Here is a 16,462-nt window from a genome sequence, read left to right on the forward strand (position 1 = left end):
ACTGTAGCCTACAGCTTTGAGACTGGCATATATTCAACTTGACTTAAAGCAAAAACATTTATTGACACTTATTTAGATTGTTATATAAAAATGCATAGTGATAGTCTACAAACATTGATGTCTTTCCCCTCTTGTTTCTTTGTGCAAACCATAAGGTTATAACATTCAATTAAATGATATTGGCAAACAACAAAAGTAATTCATGTATCATTTCATGGATAAAGCAAAAACATTTCTTGTCACATATTTACACTTTGTGTAACATGGATGTACACTTATAGAATGTGAAAACAGAATGTCCCCTGAGTCCATACACTTATAGAATGTGAAAACAGAATGTCCCCAGAGTTCATACACTTATAGAATGTGAAATCAGAATGTCCCCAGAGTTCATACACTTATAGATGTGTTACTTAGTTGAAATCCTCACAGTCAGTACATTTATGAAGCTTCTCTCCAGTGCCACCCTTAGAAAAATGTGAATATAACAACCTGGTGTTTCAAATTAACTAATTATATGTTAGCATATATATGTTGAATATAAAGTCATGACACCGACTCCTACCCAGGGACTACCGATTTAAATTAGCCTCTGTGCTACAATCTGGCTCAGCAATACCCTGTGTGTGTCCATTTAATAATAAATAAATAAAACAAATTTAATTGTTAAAACTAACAAACCTTATAAATGTTTTCCCCCACTGAGTACATTAATGAAAACAATCTCCATTGTGTCTTAGCATTTGGTCTTAGATTAATTTCTTGTGCACTGTCACCTAGTGAAAAATGTGAGTTTACTCATTTATTGAGTAGCGCCACCTAGCGGGAGATTTAAAATGTACACATTTGGTATTTGACGTTTACTGCTTTCCAGTTGTTGTTTCTTACCAGTGTGCATCATTAGCACGTGGCTACTAAGATTTGCCGATTGTGCAAAAGCTTTTCCACAATGGTCACATTTATGAGGTTTCTCTCCGGTGTGTACTAGCATATGTGTTTTAAGATAATAAGCTTGTGCGAAAGCTTTTCCACACTGTTCACATTTGTGAGGCTTCTCTCCAGTATGTAGAAACATGTGAGTTTTAATATTTGTAACGACTATTCCACACAGCACACATTCACTTCTCCCCTGATCCTTCTCTTCCCCAGAGTGTGTTCGCATATGGTTTTTAAGACTCCTAATGTACGAATACGATTTTCCACACTGGACGCATTCATGAGGTTTCTCTCCAGTGTGAATAAGCATGTGGTTTTTCAGATTTGAGGACTTTAGAAATATTTTTCCACACTGGGCACACAAATGAGACTTCTCTTCGGTGTGTATTCGCATGTGGCTTTTGAGAAGTGATTTGTGTACAAAAGCTTTTCCACACCGGTCACATTTATGAGGTTTTTCGTCACTATGTGGAAGTGTATGGTGTTTATGCTCTGTTGATGTTGTTGTTGTTGTTTTTTCACACAGGCGGCATTCATGGGAATTCACTCCGTTGTGTATCAGCATGTGAAGTTTAACTTCTGTGGACGTTGGAAAAACTTTTCCACACTGGGTACACGTATGTGTTGTAAGCATGTGGCGTTGAAGATAATTGGATGTTCTAAATGTTTTTTCACACAGCTTGCATTCAAGTTCTGTGGACATTGGAGAAATGTTTCCACACTGGGTACATGTAAGCATGTGGCGTTCAAGATCTTCGGATGTTTTAAATGCTCTTCCACACTGGACACATTTCTCTCCGCCGTGTGTAAGCATGTGGCGTTCAAGATCTTCGGATGTTCTAAATACTCTTCCACACTGGACACACTTTTCTCCGCTGTGTAAAAGCATGTGGTGTTTCAGATATTCAAAACGCGCAAATGTTTTTCCACACTGGACACATATATGAGAGTCCTCTCCAGTGTGTCTAAACATGTGGCGCTTAACAGCTTGCGATGATCTAAAAGCTTTTCCACACTGGGTACATTTGAAAGGCTTCTCTCCTGTGTGACGCATCATGTGGGTTTTAAGATTTGAAGAGTTCTGAAATGCTTTTCCACACTGGATACATTTATGAGGCTTCTCTCCAGTGTGGAGCATCATGTGGGTTTTAAGATTTGAAGGGTTCGAAAATGCTTTTCCACACTGGGCACATTTATGATTCCTTATGTTAGCATGTATAAGCATGTGGCATTTAAGACTTCTGGCTGTCTTAAGTATCTTTTCACAATGAGAACATTTATGCTGTTTTTTGCTTGAGTTCTGCTTTTCATTCACCCTTACTAAGTGCATCTTCTGGTGTTTCTTGAGTTCTTTCAGGGCTGTGAAACTCTTCCTGCAGACTGTGCAGTGGTGCAGCCTTCCTTGCAGCTGCAGATTGAGTTCATCATTCTGTCCATGGATCTTCTGTTGCATTACATGTGGGTGTTCTGATACACCTGGAAGAGTAACCATAGAGACTCAAAGAATTAGAATGACAGACAGATATTCTACCTCCAGCAATTCATTATGTAAGGGATAATGGGCGACACGATTGGTCTGTTGGCAGAAATGAATGCAGTCGAGGTTGTAAAACGCCTCCGATGTGCATTCATCCCTGGAGTCCATTATCCCGCTTATTCCACTGTTGCCACTTGCGTTGTGTTCATTTCCTGTTATAATTCAAATGTTTTAAATCGCTAAAACTGTCTTGTTTGTAGAACTACTTTTTTCTGACAGATGTCAACTAATTTCTATACTTGCAGGACAAACTGCCATTACTAGTTCTAAATTGCATTTCATTGTCTTTGTACTTGTACTCTGCACAATGACAATAAAGTTGAATCTAATCTAATCTAAATGGATGGTTGCTACGACCAAAGGCCAGTCGCTAGTTCCATCTCTGCCGTTGTCAAGCGGGCATATATCCCAGGATTCTGATGAACCTTATCTTTGAAACATTGGTATTTTAATTAGCCTACTGCCATCCAACTAGCTAAAAGCTACCTCCATCATATGCTAAATGTTACTATGTTCTGAACATCTGTATTTTACAGGTTGGATGCAACCTTACAGTTCATTTAAACTTCACAACAAATACGGCAAACTAACTAGCCACCAGTGTCCCAAATTCAAGTTCTACATAATAAACATGGCATAATAATCAGTAACTTGCATCACTTAATTGACTCATTCTGGTCCACCATGTAAGTTCTAAACACTCTAAACACCATTTTATTAACATTAAGCATCTGCTGTCTCTCCTACACAAAACTCATTTCCAGAGTTTGCACTAGACTTTCTTTTTTTCTGTCATTTTCATGGACAGAATTGTAAACATTCCGTCAATAATCTATTTTCATGTGTCTTTAATTTCAATGTCAGTTTGACGTGATGTCATGGCCACAGATCTCAGTGAAGGCTCAGATAGGCTACTCTACGATATTTGTTTGTTTTCTCTAGAATAGCCTATAGCTTAGAACTGCCAGAGCAAAATGTCAAATGCTAACTTGAAAACTGTTTTCCTAGTTAGGCTACCTTGCAACACAATTGTTTTGTCAAATCGCATTTATTAGTATTTAGCTTAGCATGGTATTGGTGACATTTCGTCTGTTACTCACAGAAAACACGGCAGTGTTTTAGTCAGAGGACGGTCTTCTTGTTTCAGGGGTGTGATTGGCAAAGGTAAAAAAAAGGAAAATATACGTAGCACAGAGTGACCCCACGATGGTTTGAGTACTTTAGTGGACTATAGTGTTGGCTACCGTATATATTTACATCACCTACACTTCATAAAATTCATGAGGCAAATCCTATGCAAGGGTGGCACTAGAAACATGAACATTTTGAAAAATAACCCTTTAAATGATGACATCTGATGACTTTTATGGGAAGTATTGATACATTGAGATACATATATTTCAAACATACATTACAATACAGCCTATAAGGCCTAAAGAAAACTAATTTATAATAGAGCAAAATAGATGTAGCCTATAGACCTACACAAGACTAAACCAAATATGGCTGAAATATATAGGCCATCATGATCATTTTGCCAACAGTGACGCAGAACCATGGATTTTTTCCATTTACAACATGTTTTGTTTATAACTTAAACCAATATTGAGTTAAAATGTTGACTAAATTATTTACTATATTACTACTTGATGATAATATATAGCCTGCCCCCTAACAGTCCTCTGGGCCTACGTACACAAAAGTGAATCATGTGATAGGCCTACTGATATTTTGATGCTGATTGAACAGGTTGCAACTTGAAGGTTGTTGATATTTCAGTTCCAAAGATAATCAAATTACATCGATTCTTCTCCTCCCAAAGTAACACTGTAGGTCCTACACCTCTCCTCCTAAAATAAATGGTAGGCTCTATTTTAAGCTAACCTTGTGTAGGCTAAGCGACTACAAGTTAACACTACAAGCGCACACACTAAATGGAGAGCTAGGGTTAAAATGCGGACTGCGCCTTTAAATTGGCGACTTTTTATCTATCAGCACAATGCTAGAGTATAGGCTATTTCCACTAAATATTCAGCTCAATATTATGTGCAAGACGTTTACTAAGTATGCCAAAGCCTTGTTCTCGCACCATAATGTTACGTTTTCTCATGGTGAGATGGCATCATGAAATATGTTTTAGACAAGGGGCGCAAGGTTCATGGAGGTGAACGGCTGGACAAACGCGAAATGACAAGGTGTTAACTAAACAATGTAGTAGGCCTAAGGTAGACAGGCTTTGAAAAACTGTAAGGTTAGGCTAGTCTGTCACAGCTAACTTCAAGCACAGCTTACACGCGCAGAAATAAAAATTCAATATCAGCATCACGAGATTCATTATCGGAAAATCATGACCGCGAACCCGATGCAAAGCCAAAATGAGGGGAAAAAAACTTCATACATTATGTCTTTTTAAATCAATTTGTTGACCTTTACCGTTTCACGGCTTCTACTAAGAAACTGCACCACACACACTGAACTTTTATCAAGCATTCTTCAGAACGCAAATGATCAACCCGTCTACTTTCACTTTCAATGAAATCCACTAGTAGGCTAAACGGAATACACTACTTGCAGCGTGATATTCGGAAAGATGTGAAGCACAAAACCCGTCGTCATTGTCAGCGGCCTGTTATAACGATAGCCTGTGTTATGCAGAAATATAGCCTACCTCTGACCGACAGACCCCTAAAAAAACCCTAATTGGATCTACACGAATTGCGTGGGTCTCATTCTCAAGTCGAAAAAAACGTAATTCCGTTTAAAAACGGAAGAATCACACCCCTGTTGTTTTTTTTAGAACATCACTGTAACCTTACACAATCAGTCAAAAATGTTCACAATGTCATGAAAACAAATGTCATTTCCCAGCCTGCCTGCTAGTTAGGTAAAGTGACCCATTATGGCCCATGCCCTATTTTCGCCCTTTTGTGTCCGCCTATTAGCCTGGCGGTCCATCCTATATCATTGAAAATGAATATTGTCTGGAATCGAACCATTCACCTCGCTTAATCCAAGGGGCGGGCAGAGAATTGTCTTTCAAACTGCCTAGGCATGCAATAGGCCAGCGCTACGACCAATCAGATATATCAAACTTTTACCGTATCCGGTCGGCAAAACGGCAAATACATCCTTCTTCGAAAGGAATGACTTAAGTGCATTGTGTTGCTCAACTTTCAAAGAAAAGCAAAGTCCAACTCCTCCAAAGTTGACGCCAACGGCAAATTAAACAACCGCTCTTTGTTCGCCATAGCCACCTTCCTTGTTGTTCACCGTTGCAGGACTGTCGTTATCCTGTTAAGCCCGCCTTAAGATTTTCTAACAAAATAGAGCGCTGTGTCTAGCTCTGCGTCTAGATTTCTAGGCTATCCGCCTATGTGTCACTTAGTATTAATTTCTATACAAACCAAGACGGTGGTTTCCTTAAAAAACACAAGCACGGCCCCAGCTGTGGCGCAACTGGCTGGGGCACCTGCACCGTACGCCGGCGACCCGGGTTCGATTCCCGCCCCATGGTCCTTTCCGGATCCCACCCCGACTCTCTCTCCCACTCACTTCCTGTCATTCTCCACTGTCCTATCAAATTAAAGGTATAAAAAGCCCCAAAAAATATAAGTATTTTAAACCCACCCCATTAGGTTATCTTATAGTGTATTTGTACCAAAAATGACATTGTACAGTGATTCGAAGAGCAGTAAACGGTGCTATAAGGCTGCGTACAAAACCTCTTCTTTACAGATCAGCTGGCTAACGCTGCTTTTGCTAGCTGCCCGTTACACCAGGTCAAACCTGTTGTATTTTCGCTCAGACAACAAAGATACGTTTACATTTTCATGTGAACAGCTTATGTCGCGTTTACATTACATAATACTGAAAACAAAACCCTGAATTATGACCGACCGCCAAGCGGGCGGTCATATAGGTTTAGTCAGATTTTTTTTTTTTTTTTTTTTTTTTATTTTTTTATTTTTTTATTTTTTTTTTTTTTTTCTTTTTCGCATGCCCAAATTTCCGTCAATGATTCCGGGACACTGAAAGACCCGGGTACACGAAACTTGGTGGACATGTAACCCCACATGGATAGCATGGAACCATCGTTTTTCGTTTTGATCTGTAGCCCCCGCTGAATTGGACCCCGAAAGGAGGGTAGGGCGAAGACACAGTTTTCTGTGAATATCTCGAAAACCGTGGGGTTTAGGAGGACCATTTTGTTTTGTATGTTGATCTCAAGGGGCCATGTCAACCCATTCCATAACCACTCATTTCATGTATAGCCACCTAGTTAAACACAAAAAAGTAAAATGAGGTGGTGTAATTGAAGGTATCTGTGACCTAACATAGTCAAAACTGCACGAAATTGGAAGTGTAGGATCATTATGACACCCTCTGTATGCACGCCAAGTTTTGTGGAATTCCGTTCATGGGGGGCCACACAATAAATTTATTTATGTTACTATACACCAACTGGCCTGTAGGTGGCCGGAGACAGTTTTCTTTGAATATCTCGAGAACTGTAGGGCCTAGGAGGTCCACCTTTTTTGTATGTTGGTCTTAAGGGGCATGTCAACCCATCCCATTACCACTTATTTCATGTATAGCGCCACCTAGTTAAAAATTAAAAAGCAAAAAATTAGGTGTTTTCATCTCAATATCTCTGGCTGACAAGGTCAAAACTGCACGAAATTAAAAGTGTAGGATCATTATGACACCCTCTGAATGCATGCCAAGTTTTGTGTACTTTTCGTTCATGGGGGCCTTACAATAAAATAATTTATGTGTACATTTAGTGACGACACCAACAAGGATTCCGGGACACTGAAAGACGGGGTACACAAAACTTGGTGAGCATGTACCCCCCACATGGATAGCATGGAACCGTCATTTTTCGGTTTTCATCTGCAGCCCCCGCTGGACTAGACCCCGAAAGGAGGGTAGGGCAGACACAGTTCTCTGTGAATCTTTTATGGTATGTTGGTCTCAAGGGCCCACATCAACCTGGCTCATAATCACTCATTTGTGATTTGCCCCGGTAAAAATGAAAATCAGTAGGATTAAAAGAAAGCCAAAATAAATATTCATCATCATCATCATGGCTGCATTTTCAGTATTGGCTAGAAGTAGTCGTTTGTCCACTAGATAAGCATCTTTGCAGTGAGGCGTAATTTTGTTGGAAGTTAAAAGTGGGTTGGAAAAACAATGGACGCTTCATACAAGGACTGTAATTTACCGCAGCTTAACATCTAATAAGGATAGGACACACAACTTCATGTTCACATGAAGTGTAATTCCATTTCTTCTTGAAGCCGAAATAAATCTGAGGATGTTTATCGGACATGCTTGGTTTTACTGCAGGTACGTTAATCTTGTAATATCAATAAGGACCTAGGTAATGTTACCGTTAAGCGTTGGTTGAGTGATGGAGGCATTTGATTTATTGCATTTGTAGAAAACTATAAATGCGGTTATACCAAGCAAATGTATAGCAGCACTGTTTGTATCTTTCGACTGTCATTTATTGCACGTGCTACAAAATCATTCTGTGCAATGGAAGATTTACCAACGTTACAACGGTCTGATACAGTTTTGCCTATACATCGTGAGACTGAGACGCCTGTTTATTTTGTTTTTAAGTGCGTGCAGGGGGTGAGAGGGGAATCGATGTGCTTTGATTACAGCTTGGTAGTTGTAGTCTGTGAAATTAAAAGCACGATGTGTGTGAAGTATCCAAACAATGACACCTTCATTTCATTATGGCTGCTTTAGCAAAACACCTTAAGCTACTGTGTAGTGGGTCCCATTTAGAAGTGGCTACTTCATTTCGCTTTCCTTGACTCATGGAGCTGCGTGAATGTTATTACAACTTTAAGCCCGCGATATGACAGTTTAAGTCCGCTTTGATACTGTAAGGCGAAGCCATTGGTTTCCAAAGGAGATTTTATTTGTGTCGCTAGCATAGCCTATTGACAATTTATGTTGTCAATAGGCCTACCTTATAATCCTACCTGTAGCTTAGGGAAGCTAACAACTTTCTATTAGGATCTAGTTTGTTAGTTACCGCTTTGTCATAACTCCCTGATGCATTTTTTGCATTTAGAATAGCCAGAGCGTGTATATCTCAATCGAAAATTAAACAATATCGGGTGCCTATGGACTAGGCTGGGTGAACCCAGCCTGATCTGCCCGCTATTTATTTTTTGATTTCTTAAAAGATTGAGCTTGGTCTGATGAAAGCCAGACTAGCCATGGACCTCAGTTAAACAATGCAAGGGAACATGAATCAGCCTATATTTGCACTAACAATAACGGACAAAAGCTCTTCAACTTTGGCCCGTTAAAATGTGTATGAACAGTCTAGCGACGCATTTCATCAAGGCCCATTTGGACATGTCAGTTATTTGCACCACTGGTTAGATGTAAAACAGCTGATGCATTTTTGCATTTAGAATAGCCAGAGCGTGTATATCTCAATCGGAAAATTAAACAATATCGGGTGCCTATGGACTAGGCTGGGTGAACCCAGCCTGATCTGCCCGCTATTTATTTTTTGATTTCTTAAAAGATTGAGCTTGGTCTGATGAAAGCCAGACTAGCCATGGACCTCAGTTAAACAATGCAAGGGAACATGAATCAGCCTATATTTGCACTAACAATAACGGACAAAAGCTCTTCAACTTTGGCCCGTTAAAATGTGTATGAACAGTCTAGCTTAATGATTTCATCAAGGCCCATTTGGACATGTCAGTTATTTGCACCACTGGTTAGATGTAAAACAGCATTTCGTTTCAGACTAGGCTACTGTTACTTAATTTGTGCATTAACAATAACGTTTCAGACTACTGTTACTTAATTTGTGCATTGACAATAAAGTATTACATGAACTAAAGATGACTAAAATCTTATGTAGAAGAAGAAACATTCACAAAAATCCATCCATCCAAAAATGACCTTTGTTTTTGATAGCTGTTGAAAACGGCATGGAACTGACAGAGATGTTTTTGTTTATAAATACATAAAAATAAATAAATAAATAACATTATGCTGATACCTTTTGCTTTTCCCAAATACAATGTAGCCTACAGGTGTAAGTGACCTTTCATCAATCCAGTTGCAATGGATGAACTGTGATGAACTGCCCTACTTGTGATTGTTTAGAGATTTTAAAGGTTTTATAACAATTCTACATCTTCTTTGGCTATTCTACAATCTATTCACCTTTTCAGCACCAGTAGGGTACTTTCTGTGCAGCCGCACACACACACTCAGGCATGCCAAACAAGCATACACAAAAGTTTCAAGAGTGGGGGATGGAGTAAAATATGGAGACAAATTGAAGTGTGATTTATTTTCGCGGAACGGATGTACAGGACTGAGCGGCGGTCATATTTTGTACCGCTATGCGGTACATCTAGTTCTCTTAGTTGACCAAAACCATACTTTTTCAATGCATGTAAATTGTAAATTGTCAGAATCTAAGTTTCGGACAAACACTAGATAATGCACCAGAACCAAATGTCAGTCTGTGAGGATTAGCAGATTTGCTGCCGATCCCCAAAGGGCACTTATTACTTTATTGTTAAGAAAAATGAAGGAATTTAGGAAAGTGATTACTGTTAATATTTGACAACATGAGGGATTTATGTCTGAAATTACTTACTTTCCTGCAGACAATCGTACTCTTGTAGATGCTCATCCTCGTCTTCGACCTTCACCTCAATCTTCGATGTTGTCTGTAGTGGTTTACTGTAAATAATATTGTAGTCGGATAAGTCCGTTTCAGTTTTACAGTTAAGCTCTGCAAAGGGCTTTTCTTCTTGGTCTTGTTCATCTTTGCAGGGAATCATATGGCCATAGTCCTCCTCCTCCTCTACGTCTTCTTTCACAATCACTCTCAGGTCCATCTGCTGGGGTTCAGCAAACATTCATTGACACTTATTTACATTGTTATATAAAAATGTATAGTGATAGTCTACAAACATTGATGTTTTTCCCCTCTTGTGTAGCTTCTTTGTGCAAACCATAAGGTTATAACACTCAATTGAATGATATTGGCAAACAACAAAAGTAAATCATGCATCATTTCATGGATAAAGCAAAAACATTTCTTGTCACATATTTACACTTTGTGTAACATGGATTTGTACACATTTGGTGTTTGACGTTTACTGCTTTCCAGTTGTTGTTTCTTACCAGTGTGCATCATTAGCACGTGGCTACTAAGATTTGCCGATTGTGCAAAAGCTTTTCCACACTGGTCACATTTATGAGGTTTCTCTCCGGTGTGTACTAGCATATGTGTTTTAAGATATCGAGCTTGTGCGAAAGCTTTTCCACACTGGTCACATGTTTGAGGCTTCTCTCCGGTATGTGTAAGCATGCGAGTTTTAATATTTGCAACAACTTTTTTTTTTTGCACAGCAAACATTCGCTTCTTACCTGATCCTTCTCATCCCCAGCGTGTGTGGATGTTGTTGTTGTTTTTTCACACAGCTTGCATTCAAGTTCTGTGGACGTTGGAGAAATGTTTCCACACTGGGTACATTTAAGCATGTGGCGTTCAAGATCTTCGGATGTTCTAAATGCTCTTTCACACTGGACACACTTTTCTCCGCTGTGTAAAAGCATGTGGTGTTTCAGATATTCAAAACACGCAAATGTTTTTCCACACTGGACACATATATGAGAGTCCTCTCCAGTGTGTATAAACATGTGGCGCTTAACAGATCGCGATGTTCTAAAAGCTTTTCCACACTGGGTACATTTGAAAGGCTTCTCTCCAGTGTGGAGCATCATGTGGGTTTTAAGATTTGAAGAGTTCTGAAATGCTTTTCCACACTGGATACATTTATGAGGCTTCTCTCCAGTGTGGAGCATCATGTGGGTTTTAAGATTTGAAGGGTAGGAAAATGCTTTTCCACACTGGCCACATTTATGATTCTTCATGTTAGCACGTCTACGCATGTGGCATTTAAGACTTCTGGTTGTCATAGGTATCTTTTCATAATGAGAATTGCTTGAGTTCTGCTTTTCATTCACCCTTACTAAGTGCATCTTCTGGTGTTTCTTGAGTTCTTTCAGGGCTGTGAAACTCTTCCTGCAGACTGTGCAGTGGTGCAGCCTTCCTTGCAGCTGCAGATTGAGTTCATCATTCTGTCCATGGATCTTCTGTTGCATTACATGTGGGTGTTCTGATACACCTGGAAGAGTAACCATAGAGACTCAAAGAATTAGAATGACAGACAGATATTCTACCTCCAGCAATTCATTATGTAAGGGATAATGGACGACACGGTGGTCTGTTGGCAGAAATGAATGCAGTCGAGGTTGTAAAACGCCTCCGATGTGCATTCATCCCTGGAGTCCATTATCCCGCTTATTCCACTGTTGCCACTTGCGTTGTGTTCATTTCCTGTTATAATTTAAAGGCTTTAATCGCCAAAACTGTCTTGTTTTAGAACTACTTTTTTCTGACAGATGGGTCATGGTTGAAGAAACGTTGAAGCAGCTACAGGTCTACTACATGTTAGCTAAGTCTTCATTACATCTGGCAACCCAGAAGAGGCTCGCGTCTGGTAGTCTTGAGAACTTTTACCAGTGTTTTGATTTTGGCCTACAGAGCGTTCGGTAACAATCCTACAAATCGCACCTTTGAGAAAGATGAAGGAATTTAGGAAAGTGATTACCATTTATATTTGACACAACATATGAGGGATTTATGTCTGAAATGACTTACGTTCCTGCAGACAATCATACTCTTGTAGATGCTCATCCTCGTCTTCGACCTTCACCTCAATCTTCGCTGTTGTCTGTAGTGGTTCACTGTAAATAATATTGTAGTCGGATAAGTCCGTTTCAGTTTTACAGTTAAGCTCTGCAAAGGGCTTTTCTTCTTGGTCTTGTTCATCTTTGCAGGGAATCATATGGCCATAGTCCTCCTCCTCCTCTACGTCTTCTTTCACAGTCACTCTCAGGTCCATCTGCTGGGGTTCAACAAAGAGCAGTCCGAGATCCATGTTCCAGATGGACTCAGGATGATCCCATCCAGAGTTTTAACCTGTTACACAGGGAGTAGAATTATTATTTTTTAAAATCTTCTCATTTTAAGAGCAAAGAATTTGATTAGAAAAATTAGTTTTAGATAAAATTTAGATTAGATTAGGGGTGGGCGATATGGACAAAAAATAATATCTGGACAATAAAAAATAGAAAATATAACATTCCAAGTTACAGAATAGAAAAAATTTTTGTGATTTTGAAATCCCAATGCTAACGGTTAGCATAATCGATATTAGAGCGAACTTCAGTCCATTTACAAAAGGGTTAGGTTAGGCCTACATGAGAAGAGTTCTTTGTTTACAACTGACTATTAAAATACTTAAAGGCTAATGTTTTCTCTCTATATAATACCATATAGGGAAAAACGTGACTCATCAATGCTACTTGAACAGAAGTAGCCGCACAAAATCCCAAGTAGCCTAGTCTACCTCTCGCTGCACAAAACAAACATTAGGCATGTGTGTGACAATGTGGACCCACTAGTAGTGATCATGTGACACTTGCTCTGCTGCAGCCAGGGGCTTTTCTGCATAGGCTACACCTCCTGGATTTAGTGAATGTATGGGGTTTCAATGTGTGTTTTCCCCATAAGTAGGCCTACTTTAAATACTCGATAACGTAAATTTGCACATTGTTAAAACAACAATCACGATATTATTGCAGACGATATATATCGCCCACCCCTAGATTAGATTAAACTAAAGATGATCTCATCCAGAGTTATACCCTGTAGTTACATAAGGAATAGAACAGTGATATTCAATCGGGGTTCCGCGACCCCTAGGGTACTGCAGGGGGTCCGCCAAATTATTTTATCTGAAGCATTTTTTTTCCTCTTCAGAAAAATTAAAAACATCCTATAGGCTACATAAACATAAACAGAACGTAGATAAGATGATTTGTATTTGTTTATAAAATATCATATAGGCTATAATAGCCTATATGAGTCTTCATGCAATCATGTGATCACCGTGGGAACATGCACCATTTAGTTAGTGTCAAAACCAAAAGTGACCTCCATCTGCCCCAGAATCTGTGCCAGACGACCTCTGACACTGACATTGTGATGACACGCGGCGAGAAGGCTACAATAGATAGGCTACATGATCTTGTAATGTTTTACGACCAAGACGTGGCAAGAATTTGTGGCTCTCTGATCGCCTAGTCTGACATGGTCATAAGTGGAAGTGCAAAAAATCAGGAATTTGATGAACAGTATGGACCCTTTCAACAATAAAAACAACAACAATGCTTGAACGTTCTATTTGGGCCCCAATCTACTTCCTCTGCATGAAGATAACATATGGAATGTTAAAACGGAAGCCTTGTGGGGCCAACTATGATGCTGATAATGGAACTCTCTTGAAAGGGTCTATAGTCAGGTTGTGCAGTGTGGACAGCAGTAAAGTGCCTATAAAAAGTCTTCAGCCCCATGCTGAAGTTGACTAAAAAGAGGAATAAAAAAACATCTTTTTTGGAAATGGATCTTAATGCCTTAATTTAAAAATGAGTAAAATCCAACCTTTAATGACACCAATTTTCTTTGTGAATGAATAATGTATCGTAAATAAAGGTTCTTCATTAAGAATACAGGGTGCATAAGTATTCATACGCCTATGTTAAATTCCCATTGAAGCAGCCAGATTTTTTATTTTTAAAGGCTAGTTATTTCATGGATCCAGGGTAGGCTACTATACATCCTGATAAAGTTCCCTTGGCCTTTGGAATTAAAATAACCCCACATCATCACATACTCTTCAACATACCTAGAGATTGGGATGGTTTTATTTCAGTTAGCCTAATAGCTGGTTTAATTTGCATTGAGAAATGATCTTATGGAAATACAAACCATAACACATAAGCGCTTAAACAACTAAGTACATGTTGAATAGGAATGTCTTCAGACCCCTCTTAAACGACCCAAAACTACCACAGGAACGGAGAGCACTGGGCAACTCATTCCACCAACATGGAACCACTGTTTTTATGACTGGTCGACATAACAGACGCTCATCAGAAGACCGCAGTGGGCGGTTGGGGATGTAAGGCTTGATTATTGAGAAAAAAAAATAACTAGGAGCAGATCCAGTAAGTGTCCTATAGGCCAAAGTGAGAGATTTGAATTGAATTCTGGCTACTATAGGGAGCCAATGGAGAGTAACTAGGAGAGGAGTTACGTCCTCTTTGGCTGATTGAAGACAAGGCCTGCTCCAGCATTCAGAATCAGCTGTAATGATCTTATTACACAAGCGGGTAAGCCAGCTAATGGTGAATTAGGCCTACAATAGTCCAGCTTAGAGATGACCATGGTCTGAACAAGAAGTTGTGTGGAATCTTGTGTCAGATAAGGTCTGATCTTCCTAATGTTGTAAAGCATAAACCGACATGATTTTGCAATAGAAGCTACATGCTCAGAGAAGTTAAGTCGGTCATCAATTACAACGCCCAAGTTACGTGCCGATCTAGTTGGGGTCTAGTTGGATGTATTGACTGTTGTTTTAAAGATGTAACAGGACTAAAGTCCATACGGAGGCAACATGCATCCTGATTTCATTGAAAGGAAGCTATCAGGGGCATTTTTTTTTGTTTATTTCCCGAAACCTTATTCATTTCTTACGAATGAAAACGTCTAACGTTAACAATGTTAATCGAACGCATACAAAATAACAATAACGCTAGTGACAAGATCTTAATTCGCAGCCTACCCCAATCAAGTTTGCTGGTCCACAAACTGCGTTGTTAATCTGATGGTTTGACAAGACGTGAATAACGTTAATCACAGAAAAATTTAGGATTTCAAAACCAACATTGCCAGTAAAAAAACGTCCTGCCACTGAATGAATTTGCTCGCAGTTGGCAGACAATAAACAACTATGTCATACTGCCACCTCCCGGAATGGAGTATGCTGCAGGAATTTAAAATAATCACCCAAAGCCCTTGGGCACATTATCAAATTATTATTTGGGGCCAAGCAACGAAGTCCATTGGCAGGCCATAGAACATAAAAGGTTGTGCAATTTGGCATACTGATTTGGGACAATCCCATGATTCATTTGTATCAAGTTTCATGTTGGCACTTTTGAACACTCTAGTGCCACCAACTTGTCAAAGTTGGACATGCATTTACAGTCGTAACTTTTGCCTGATTTTCAAAAATTAGGTATTGTTGGAATCCTAGGACCAAGCCAAGTTCAACGTACTGTCCGCCAAAATCGTGTCCCTGTGACAGCCAATCAAAATTAGCGGAGTTCTCAATGTCTCGTTTTAAATGTCAGGGCCCTCGGAAGTCTACCAATGAAGTGTGGAGATACATTGAGCCTTGTAAATGGGTGTAAAACAGTGATTTATTTGCATGGCTAGCCCGATGCCGAAAAGCACCACTATTGAAAAAGCTGTTGGTAGCATCGGCTAACTAGCCAGATTTTGGAGTGGGGGGACAAGCCGAGATGGGCTATGAGACATACGTTCACACTCGGTATCATGTTTCAATACACTTTAGGTCAATATCACACCGGAATTTTCCTTTAAAATAATGTTTCCAAAATTGTTTCAGTGGTTCAGCAACTCATAACAGGGTGAACTGCATTCGCTTCACAACCCTCTACCTGCTATAACCGCACTATGCAAAGTTTGCCAGATCGGGTACCGAACCTGTAGTTCGATAGAATAAGACATACGAACCTACAAATTTGACTTGTTTCTGATGTCGCAATACATCATACTTTCACAAAATCATGCAACATACTCTACCTTGTCTGTGGACATCGTTATTTCCAAAGCCGGTGCTGGATGGTTGAAAATGCATCAGCCAAATGTAATGTAATGTTATGTAACTAAAGCAAAATACATTTCTTGAAACTTATCTACACTTAACCGTCACAAAAATACTGATTGTCCACAAACATTGTTTCCCCCTCATGTTTATTATCCTTGTGCAA

The 16,462-nt window shown here is 39.4% G+C and overlaps 2 protein-coding genes across 4 annotated transcripts in view; both read right to left on the reverse strand.

Annotated features, from left to right (window-relative positions):
- LOC125297253 (zinc finger protein 729-like) overlaps window positions 1–10,183 on the reverse strand; it is a 41,091-nt gene extending 30,908 nt beyond the window's left edge. The window contains exon 1 of the mRNA XM_048247492.1: window positions 10,125–10,183. The gene's annotated coding sequence lies outside the window, so the exon portion shown is untranslated. The remainder of the gene's footprint in view (window positions 1–10,124) is intronic.
- Window positions 650–16,462, reverse strand: part of LOC125297292 (zinc finger protein 501-like) — a 65,021-nt gene continuing 49,208 nt past the window's right edge. For 2 of the 3 annotated variants that reach the window (XM_048247573.1, XM_048247572.1), the window contains exons 3-4: window positions 10,125–10,368; window positions 650–2,412 (exon numbers count right to left, since the gene is read on the reverse strand). In XM_048247573.1, the coding sequence (XP_048103530.1) occupies window positions 803–2,412; window positions 10,125–10,368 (1,854 nt within the window). In that variant the 3' untranslated portion in view covers window positions 650–802. Of the gene's footprint in view, window positions 2,413–10,124; window positions 10,369–16,462 lie in introns of those variants that run through there. The other variant, XM_048247575.1, reaches the window with a different exon arrangement.

Source organism: Alosa alosa, chromosome 7 (assembly GCF_017589495.1).
Source record: "Alosa alosa isolate M-15738 ecotype Scorff River chromosome 7, AALO_Geno_1.1, whole genome shotgun sequence".
NCBI classification, from domain to species: Eukaryota; Metazoa; Chordata; class Actinopteri; order Clupeiformes; family Clupeidae; genus Alosa; species Alosa alosa.